General features: G+C 57.8%; 1 protein-coding gene across 1 annotated transcript; it reads right to left on the bottom strand.

Annotated features, from left to right (window-relative positions):
• Positions 1-1320: 1320 nt before the first annotated feature.
• On the bottom strand, positions 1321-2920 carry ENH_00049930 (hypothetical protein, conserved; the record flags this gene model as incomplete). Its single annotated transcript, XM_013581289.1, has 2 exons — positions 1321-1470; positions 1691-2920. 2 exons carry the CDS (start codon positions 2918-2920, stop codon positions 1321-1323), a joined length of 1380 nt encoding a protein of 459 aa, XP_013436743.1.
• Positions 2921-10000: the final 7080 nt, after the last annotated feature.

The raw sequence follows: 10000 nt of genomic DNA, 5'->3' as shown, positions 1-10000 counted from the left end.
CAGCGGCACCTGCAGCAGCAGCAGCAGCAGCAGCAGCACCCCAGAATGCCAGCAGCAGCAGCAGCTAGTGTCAGCGACCCCCAGGAGCCGTGTGCTTCTATAACTCCCTCTTCAACAGAAACAAAAGAAATCGAGCTTAGTTGCTGCTGTTCCTGTAGCTGCTGCTGCTGCTGCTGCTGCTGCTGCAGTTGCTCCTCTTCCTGCTGCTGCTGCTGCTGCTGCTGCGGTGTGTCCCACAGCCAGCGGGCTCAAAACAGCAAATGAGTCCACGGGCGAGGAAGACGCCCGCGGTCAGCGTTTAGGGTTTAGGGTTTAGGGTTTAGGGTTTCCGGTCAAGGCGGCTGCGGCTGCTGCTGCTAGCTACACAGGGAGCAGCAGCAAGAACTCCAGAAGCTGCTTCTGCTGCCTTCTAAGCTGCGAAATAAAGAATTATATTTCTATATTGCAGATGAGCTGTACGTACACCTCAGCTAGGCAGCACAAGCTGCTGCTGCAGCAGCAGCCGCTGCTGCCTCCAGCCCGCTCCGGGTGCATGCTGCCCTAAACCCTAAACCCTAAACCCTAAACCCTAAATACTGCGCTAAAACCCTCTCAATTTCCCTTCCACAGACACTCTGGAAGCAACTTTGCAGGAATACCCCCGCGCTGCAGTCGAGGGTTTAGGGTTTAGGGTTTAATAGACACCCTCCAGGGTTTACAGCGTGCAGCGCTGGACCAGCAGCAGCAGCAGCAGCAGCAGCAGCAGCAGCAGCAAGGGGAGCCAGCCCAGCAGCGCCGCCCAAGAGGGGACCGGCCGCCCTAGGTCTGCCAGTGTCCCCCACTGCAGCAGCAGCAGCAGCAGCAGCAGCAGCTGCTGCTGCTGCTGCTGCTGCTGCTTCGCAGGTCGTTTTGGCGCGCAGCTCTGCAGCTGTTTGCACCCCACACTGCTTTGGGGTGTACGTACACCCCACCGCTCAGCAGCAGCAGCAAAGAGTCAAAAAGCAATTCAGATAAAAGAAGTTATAAAAAGCACTTTTGTTCTATAAAAAGCACTTTTTTATTTGCAGAAATAAACTTTCGAAGACACGCAGCGAAGTCCGTCGGGTGTACGTACACCCCACGCCCCACACCCCCAGCCTTTGCCTGCAGCTAGCTGCAGCAGCTAGCTGCTGCTAGCTGCAGCAGCTAGCTGCAGCAGCTAGCTGCAGCAGCTAGCTGCAGCTAGCTGTGGGTAATTGTGGCTAGCTGTGGCTAGCCGTGGCAGCAGCACAGACTCTGTGCTGCTGCTGCTGTTGCTGCTGCTGCTGCTGTTGCTGCTGCTGCTGCTGCGTGGCGGAAAGGTCACTTTAGATATTTGCTGCTTATTTTGGGAGGAGGAGGAGCAGCAGCAGCAGCTGCTGCTGCTGCTGCTCTTGCCTTTTGCTGCAGCAGCAAACGATAAGTCAGCGCGGGAAAGGGCAGCACCTGAATGCCCGTCTTCGCCGGAATGACCTGCAGACCCAAACCCTAAACCCTAAACCCTAAACCCTAAACCCTAAACCCTAAACCCTAAACCCTAAACCCTCGAGCTTCAGCGGCGGCCAGGACCCCCGCAGCTGTCCTCGCCCAGAGCCGCCCCAAACCCCAAACCCCAAACCCCAAACCCTAAACCCTAAACCCCAAACCCCAAACCCCAAACCCTAAACCCTAAACCCTAAACCCTAAACCCTACTTTTTTGAGGAGGTAGAAGACGTGTCCCGTGGCAATGCCCAGCAGCGCGGGCAGGGCCCCGCGCAGCTGCTGCTGCTGCAGCGCGTCTGCTGCTGCTGCTGCGAAGGGCAGCAGCCAGTGTGGGGCCCTGAAGCCCAGCGGCAGCAGCACGAGAGTGTGGGGGCTGCTGCGGCTCAGCAGGTAAGCAGCAGCAGCAGCAAGGGGGCCCCCATAGAAGGGCATTTTGAGGGGCCCCGCTGCTGCTGCCAGCAGCAAACACTGCAGCAGCAGGAACTGCAGCAGGTGGGCAGTGCCGGAGGCCGCAGCAGCAGCAGCAGCGAACTCCTGGGGGTCGCGCCACTGGCGCTGCAGCTCGCGCTGCAGCAGCAGCAGCCGCTGCTGCTGCTGCTGCAGCCGCCGCCCCGGCGCAGCAGGCAGCGCAGCAGCAGCAGCAGCGTCCAGCGGCTGCTGCAGCAGCGCCCCCCGCTCCGTCGCCTCCAGCTGCTGCAGTGCTGCTGCTGCTGCAGCAAGCCGCAGCAAAGTCCCCCAAGAGGGGGGCCCCTGGTAAAGGGCCCCCGTGAGGGGCCTCCAGACTTCCAGGGCCCTCCCCACACGCCCCCAGTGCATGCAAAGGGTTTGCTGCTGCAGCAGCGGCTGCTGCTGCGGCCAGGCCGTCAGCAGCGACAGCAGCGCAGCAGCAGACAGCCACCAGCGAGTAGCAGCAGGAACTCCCACGTAGGCCCTGTACACTTTGCTGCAGCAGCGCAGCAGCTCCCGGCCCCACAAGCTTCGCTGCAGCAGCCCAAACGCCCTGCTGCTGCTGCTGCTGCTGCTGCTGCGCTGCTGCTGCAGATGCGCGGAGCGCGGGCTCCGGCTGAAAAATCCCAAACACGCCCGAGCTGCAGCGCCGCCTTTTGCTGCTGCTGCTGCAGGCGCTGCTGCTGCTGCTGCTGCTGCGGGCGCTGCTGCTGCTGCTGCTGCGGCAGCAGGCGCCTCTGCTGCTCGGCAGGCGCCCGGCTGCCCAGAGACGACGCTCGGGCGGTTTGCTGCAGCAGCAGCAGCAGCAGCAGCTGCTGCTGCTGCTGCTGCTCCTGACGCGGCTGCCTCATGAGGGGAAGTCGAAGAGGCGCCTGAGGAGCCAACGAGGATGCGGCCGCTGCATTGCTGCTGCAGCAGCAGCAGCAGCAGCAGCTGCTGCAGCAGCAACAGCAGGGGCAGCCGCACACGAGACTGCAGCGCCCCCCGCAGCATGTTGCGAAAGACTCGGGCTGGGATCGGCCGATCCCAGCGGAGCACCTCAGCAGCAGCAGCAGCAGCAGCAGCAGCAGCAGCAGCAGCAGGAATGGGCAGCAGCAGCAGACAGGCCCCCTGCAGCAGCAGGCAGGGAGACAGCCCTCAGGGAGAAGCTTTCTGGAGTGTATGTACAGAGTGTGGGGTTTAAAGACATCTGAGGTGTACAGACACCCCAGGGCCCTGGGGGGCCCCCGGGGGCCCCCGGGGGCCCCCAGGGGCCCCCAGGGGGGGCCCCCAACGCCCTAGACTGCAGCAAAAGAATTAAATAAATGATTTAAATTGAATTTAATAATTATAATTTAATTTTAATTTGCAATTTTAAAAGAGAGAAGAAGAAGGGGAAAAAGGGGAGAGCGAGGTCTGTGCAGGCGAACTCGCCAAACCCTAAACCCTAAACCCTAAACCCTAAACCCTAAACCCTAAACCCTAAACGCTAAATAACAAACCCTAAATCATTAATCCTAAACCCTAAACCCTAAACCCTAAACCCTGAACTCTAGACACTAGACACTGTAAGCCGTCCCCAGAAGAGAAGAACACGGAGCAGCAAATAATAGCTGCAGGGTGGAAGCAGCAACAGCAGCAGCAGCAGCAGCAGCAGCTGCTGCTGCTGCTGCAGCAGCACTGAGGAGCTGAAAAAGGCGGAAGAAGCTAAAAAGATAAATAGAGATAAGGGGTTTTAAAAGGAAAACAAAAAGAGCCAAAAAAGAAAAAGAAAAGAGTCAATTGAATCCGAAGAAGTTCTTGAAAGTGGCCTTTCTGAGGTGTACGTACACCTCGTTTGTGGCTAAAAGTGTCCTTTTCAGCAGCTTTTAATGAATTTGAAAAGACAGAAAGTCCTCATTTATATAATTGTTTCATTTTGTAAAATTAAATGCACTTTCTAAATGCAATTAAAAGCAATTGGAGGCCAAAAGGATTTATTTCGGAAGCTTTGCATGCATGCAGCTCCCGCCGCTGCGGTGTACGTACACCTGCGAAAGGCGCACTTGGGGGATTTCTTAAATGCTTTTTGAAGTTAAAAATTTATTTATTTATTTATATTTTATTTTGTACTTTAGAGGCCCCTTTGCATGCGTTTTATGCAATTAATTGGATCCATTTTAGTCCAATTAAGTCCATTTAATTGTCTTTTGTCTTTATGACATATTTAGTTCTTTTAATTCTACTTATATTTAATTTATTTATTTCATTTAAATGCATTTTTCAAAATTTATATCTTTTATTTTTATAATTCACCTTTTGTAAATTTGCAAAAGAAAGAACCTGCATATTTATTTACTTGTTTGTTTGAAATTATTTCTTTTTTAAAAACATTTTAAAAAAGAAAAAGACAATTAAATGTTTTTTATTTCTTTTTACTTCTTTGAAGTTTTTTGCAAAAAAAATAATTTCAAAAAGGGACCCCAAAGATCTAGTCAAGTCTAAATTAAATAGCAGCAAAAGAGAAAAAACGAGAAACGGAGAAGCAAAGCAGCAGCAGCAGCAGCAGCAGCAGCAGCAGCAACAGCAGCAACAGCAGCAACAGCAGCAGCTGAAGCAGCTAAATGAGAGGCAGCAGCAGCTGGTAGACGCTGCCAAGCGCCGGCAGCGGGGGACAAAAGACTTAGAGCGGGACGCACAGCAACTGCAGCAGCAGCAGCAGCAGCAACAGCAACAGCTGCAACAGCAGCAGCTGCGGCTGCTGCTGCTGCTGCTGCTGCTACTGCTGCTGCTTTGAGTCCACGCGAGTATGCGGTGAGCCGCCCACACAAGCAGTTGAGGTGTACATACACTCCAAGAGCCTGGCCAAAGAGACAAAGCGTAAAGCGCAGCAGCAAAGAGCTGCTGCTGCTGCTGCTGCTGCTGCTGCTGCTGCTGCTGCTGTTTTCGTGTTGCTGTGCGGCTGCCGCCTTTGCGGTGTACGTACACCCCAAAGGCGCGGCTCCAGTCTGCTGCCTCAGGAGCAGCACCGCTCACTAAGAGCTGACAATGCTGCACAGCAGCAGCAGCAGCAGCAGCAACAGCAGCGACAGCAGCAGCAGCAGCAGCAACAGCAGCGACAGCAGCAGCAGCAGCAGCAGCAGCAGCAGCAGCAGCAGCAACAGCACCGGAGACAGAAGAGTTGCAGGAAGATGAGGCTTACAGGACAAAGACATTGTTCGTGCTGCTTCGGAACTCTAAACCCTAAACCCTAAACCCTAAACCCTTAACGGTACTCTCGAAGCCTCCCCGCTGGGCCGCAGCTCGCTGCAGCAGCAGCAGCGCTGCTGCTGTCTTAAACCCCAAACCACCGGGCGCTGCTGCTAAACCCTAATTGAAAACCCTAAACACTAAACCCAATTAAATGCAGCTGCTGCAGCAAATGCTGGCAAAAGTTCCTTGAAGGAGGTGTGCTAGCAGCTGCAACAGGCTCGACAAGCAGGTCACGCTGCTGCTGCTGCTGCTGCTGCTGCTGCTGCAGTGCATAGCTCCAGCGCCAGGTCAACTATATTTATTTTCACTGATATATTTTGACTTGCTTGTGTCAATTATAGCGGCAACAGCAGCGACGACGCGGCCAAGAACATTAGCAGCAACAGCAGCAGCAGCAGCAGCAGCAGCTGCTGCTGCTGCTGCTGCTGCTGCTGAGGCCGCTGCGTCTGAAGCGCCCGCTGCATCTGCTGTCTCTGCAGCCCCCGTTACTATTTGAACACATCTACTCCTCTTCTCCTATTTTGTCTCTTTTTACTGAGTCTCTCTTCTGTGTCTTCCTTTCCAGCTTGGTTTCAGCCTCCCGCTGCTGCTGCTGCTGCTGCTGCTGCTGCTGCTGCAGCATCGACAGCTGACTGCGCCGCTGTAGCTGCAGCGAAACAACAGCAGCACGCTTCTGAACGCTAAGAAAAAGAAAAATATGACTTTTGCTGCTCTGCAGCGCTAAGAGAGACTGCCTAGCCTTTGATCTTGAGCAGCAGCAGCAAGCAGCAGCAGCAGCAGCAGCAGCAGCAGCACGGAGCCGAGTCGGCAGCGATAACCTTCGCTGCATGTGCTCTGCTGCGGGCGCCTCTCATTCTTTTCCCTGCAGCAGAGGAAAATCAGTTCCAAGTTTGGCAGCAGCAGCAGCAGCAGCAGCTCGAAACCAGCAGCAGCGAGCAGCAGCAGCGCAAAGAAGGCCCCTTGCTGCTGCTGCTGCAGCACACAGGTGACCCTGGCCGCCCCGGGGCCCACCCGCCACTTCCTTTTCTCTTTAGCTTCCTCATCTGCTGCTGCTGCGGCCTCACTATGGAGTCAACTGGGGCTGCTGCTGCCCCCAAGCAGGCGCTGCAGCAGCAGCAGCAGCAGCAGCAGCAGCAGCAGCACAGGCAGCAGAAAGCGCTGCATCAGCAGCAGCACTTGGCTATGAAACCCATGGAGGCCTTTTCAAGCAGCAGCAAAGTTCATAATGCTGTATGCAGAAGCAGCAGCTGCTGCAGCAGCAGGGCCGATTCGCCCGGGCCATTTCACATGCAGCAGCAGCAGCAGCAAGAAGGGGCTCGACTGAAGCCTCTGAGTAGGAATGGCAGCCCCGAATATTCTCCGCAGCAACCCATGCAGCAGCAGCAGTTGCTGCTGCAGATACACCCGCACCAGTTACATCAGCTGCAGCAGCAGCAGCAGCTGCAGCAGCAGCAGCAGCAGCAGCAGCTGCAGCAGCAGCAGCTTTTGGGACCGTCAAACCAGGAGCTGCCGCTTTACCCACTAAAGCCTTGCCTTCTAAGGAGCTCTCGAATGTGTCGCAGCTCCTCCAAGCAGTATACGCTGCAGCAGCAGCAGCAGCAGCAGCAGCAACAGCAGCAGCAGCAGCAGCAGCAGCAGCAAAAGCAGCAACTACAGCAGCAGCCGGCGCCGCAGCAGCAGCTGCCGAAGCCTCCACTACTTTACTCGTCTGCAGATATACACTCAGCAGCAGCAAAGTTGGCTGGGGTCAAATCGACAGCAACTGCAGCGGCTGCTGCAGCTGCTGCTAATGCTGCAGCAGCAGCAACAACAGTCCTACCAGCCCACGCAGCAGTGCCCCCGAAGCCGCAGCCTCAGCAGCAGCAACTGCAGCAGCAACTGCAGCAGCAACTGCAGCAGCCACCGAAGCAGCAATTGCAGCTGCCACAGCAGCAGCAACTGACGCAGCCACCGCAGCAGCAACTGCAGCAGCCACCGAAGCAGCAATTGCAGCCGCCACAGCAGCAGCGACTGCAGCAGCCACAGCAGCAGCAACCGCAGCAGCCACAGAAGCAGCAACTGCTGCAGCCACAGCAGCAGCAACTGCAGCAGCCACAAAAGCACCAACTGCCGCAGCCACAGCAGCAGCAACTGCAGCAGCCACAGCAGCAGCAACTGCAGCAGCCACAAAAGCACCAACTGCCGGAGCCACAGCAGCAGCCACTGCAGCAGCAACAGCAGCAGCAGCAGCAGCAGCTGCAGCAGCAGCATCAATATCGGCGGCAGCAGCCTTCAAGGGCCTTCATGGCTGCTGCGGCTGCGGGCGCCATGCGCAGCAGCGTACCAGTTTCCCCAGTCACGACAGTAGCAGCAGCTGCAGCAAAACAAGCTTCTGCTGCTGCTGCTGCTGCTGCTGCTGCTGCTGCTGCTCCTATGAACTGCCGGCTTGGCTTTGAAGGACTGCAGGCCCCAAGACAACACAGAAGGCCTCCTGGGGAGACGGCGCCGCAGCAGCTGCCGCAGCTTCAGGCGCCGTACCAGCAGCAGCAGCAGCAGCAGCAGCAGCAGCAGCAGCAACTTGCAATGGCGCAGCGGGCCACAGTGCCTGCTGCAGAAAGGCATGCACTGGTGAGTTCCTCATTATCTGCAGCAGCAGCAGCAGCAGCAGCAGCAGCAAATGCAGCAGCAAATGGGAAGGCCAAAATGCCACTTCTTACTGTTTCGGAAGGCAGAACAAACAGCAGTGGCAGCCCCCAGCAGCAGCAGAAGCAGCAGCAGCAGCAACCAGAACAGCAGCAGCAGCAGCAGCAGCGGCATCAGGGCCGCCTTATGCTGCCACCTTCAGTGTCGCTCTCCCCACAGTTCAGGCGCAACCGCCGGAGTCCCAGCAGCAGAATGGCAGCAGCTTCTAGCAGCAGCAGCAGCAGCAGCAGCAGCAGCAGCAGCAGCAGCAGCGACCCCGTGGACGGGGCAGCAAGAAGCGCGCCTGAGGCTCTCGAGTGTCTCTTGTCCCCTTCAGGGGGCCGTTATTTGCTGCTGCCGCTCCACCAGAAGACTCTCTTTGGCCCCCTTTATGAGGGCGTGCTGCTGCTTGACAGCAGCAGCAGCAGCAGCAGCAGCAGCAGCAGCAGCAGCAGCAGCAGCAGGGAGCAAAGGCGGCGCTGCATGCGCGTGGCTATTAAGGCAGTCGACAAGAGGCTGGTGCAGCTGCAGCTGGAGCTGGCGCAAGCAGTAGCAGAAGGGCGGGCGGTGTCGGCTGAAGCAGCAGCAGCAGCAGCAGCAGCAGCAGCAGCAACTGCGTGCCGCGACAAAGAGCTGCATTTGCTGCTAAACCTTGTCCCAGAGACGCCGCTAGCTGAAGTCTTCTTTTCCGATTTCACACAAGGTCTCCCTTTTGTGCACTCTCTAATCGAGGTATGCTGCTGCTCTGCTGCTGCTGCTGCTGCTGCTGCTGCTGCTGTTGCTTGCGCTGCTGCTGCTGCTGCCGCTGCTGCTGCTGCTGCTGCCGCTGCTACTGCCGCAGCAAGTATTCCTGCTGATAGTGCAGCTACTGCTGCTCTTACAGCCGCTGCTCGGCCTCTCTGAGCACACGCCTGCCCTACAGCATCTGATGTTGCTGCAGCAGCAGCAACAGCTGCAGCAGCAGCAACAGCAGCAGCAGCAAACTTGCAGGAAGTGCGCGGCTGCTGCTGCTGCTGTGCGCCTGTGCAGGCATTTGAAGACCAGAAACACTATTACATAACTTCCCACTGGGCTCACGGGGAAGACCTTTTGGAGTTGCTGCAGCTTGCTGCTGCTGCTGCGCCTTCTAAAACACCCAGGCTGCGGTCCCCGTCTCCTGCAGCAGCAGCAGCAGCTGCTGCTGCTGCTGCCCTTTCCGCTGCAGGCGGGGCCATTGCAAGTGCTGTGGCTGGGGCACTGCCCCTCAAAGTGGGTCCAGCTGCTGCTGCTGCTACTCGCAGCCCGCCTGCAGCAGCAGACAATTCCCCTGATAGCAGCAACAGCAGCAGCAGCAGCAGCAGCGGCGGCCGGCCGCCTGCTCGTGGGGCTGCAGGCTCCCCGCCCTTCGTTTCTTCCCCCTCCACCGCCCTCGGCAGCTTCAGCAGCAGCAGCACCAGAATCAGCAGCAGCAGCAGCAGCAGCAGCAGCAGCAGCAGCAGCAGCAGCAGCAGCAGCAGCAGCAGCAGCAGCAGGAGCTGCCGCGGGGCCTGCGGGGGCGTCTGCGAATCTGTGGGGCGCCGGCTGCTGTTCCAGGCGCTGCTGGGCCTCGCCTCTTTGCACCGCAGGGGCATTGCGCTGCAGGACTTTAGTTTAGAGAACTGTCTGCTTTTTCTCTCGCCGCCCCACAGCAGCAGCAGCAGCAGCAGCAGCAGCAGCAGCAGCAGCAGCAGCAGCAGCAGCAGTTCTGCGCAGCAGCGGGAAGAGGACGGGCTGCCTGCGGAGGACTGGGAGGTAACTGTCAAGGTGTGCGACCCGGGGCAGGCCACGTGCTTCCGGGTGAAGCCGTCGCCTTGCTGCAGCTGCGGTGCAGCAGCAGCAGCAGCAGCAGCAGCAGCAGGAGCAGCAGCAGCTGAGGACCGTTGGCTGCAGTGCTGCTGCCCAGGTGCAGAAGAGGAGTTAACCCCTTACACGGGCAGCTTCGGCAAGGCCTTCCGCCCCCCTGAAAGCTTCCCCTCCGAAGACAGCAGCAGCAGCAGCAGCAGCAGCAGCAGCAGCAGCAGCAGCAGCAGCAGCAGCAGCAGCGGGCGCCCCTACTTGGCTTCTCGCGTGGACAGCTGGTGCTTCGGGTGGAGCGCCTTTTACCTGCTTACGGGTCATGCCCTGTTTGCTCGTGCTGCTCCTCTTTCAGTTTTATCTGCTGCCTGCGGTGGAGCAGCAGCAGGA

This window comes from Eimeria necatrix, genomic scaffold (assembly GCF_000499385.1).
Source record: "Eimeria necatrix Houghton genomic scaffold, Enh_scaff391, whole genome shotgun sequence".
NCBI lineage: Eukaryota > Apicomplexa > Conoidasida > Eucoccidiorida > Eimeriidae > Eimeria > Eimeria necatrix.
This window is presented reverse-complemented; position numbering and strand designations above follow the sequence as displayed.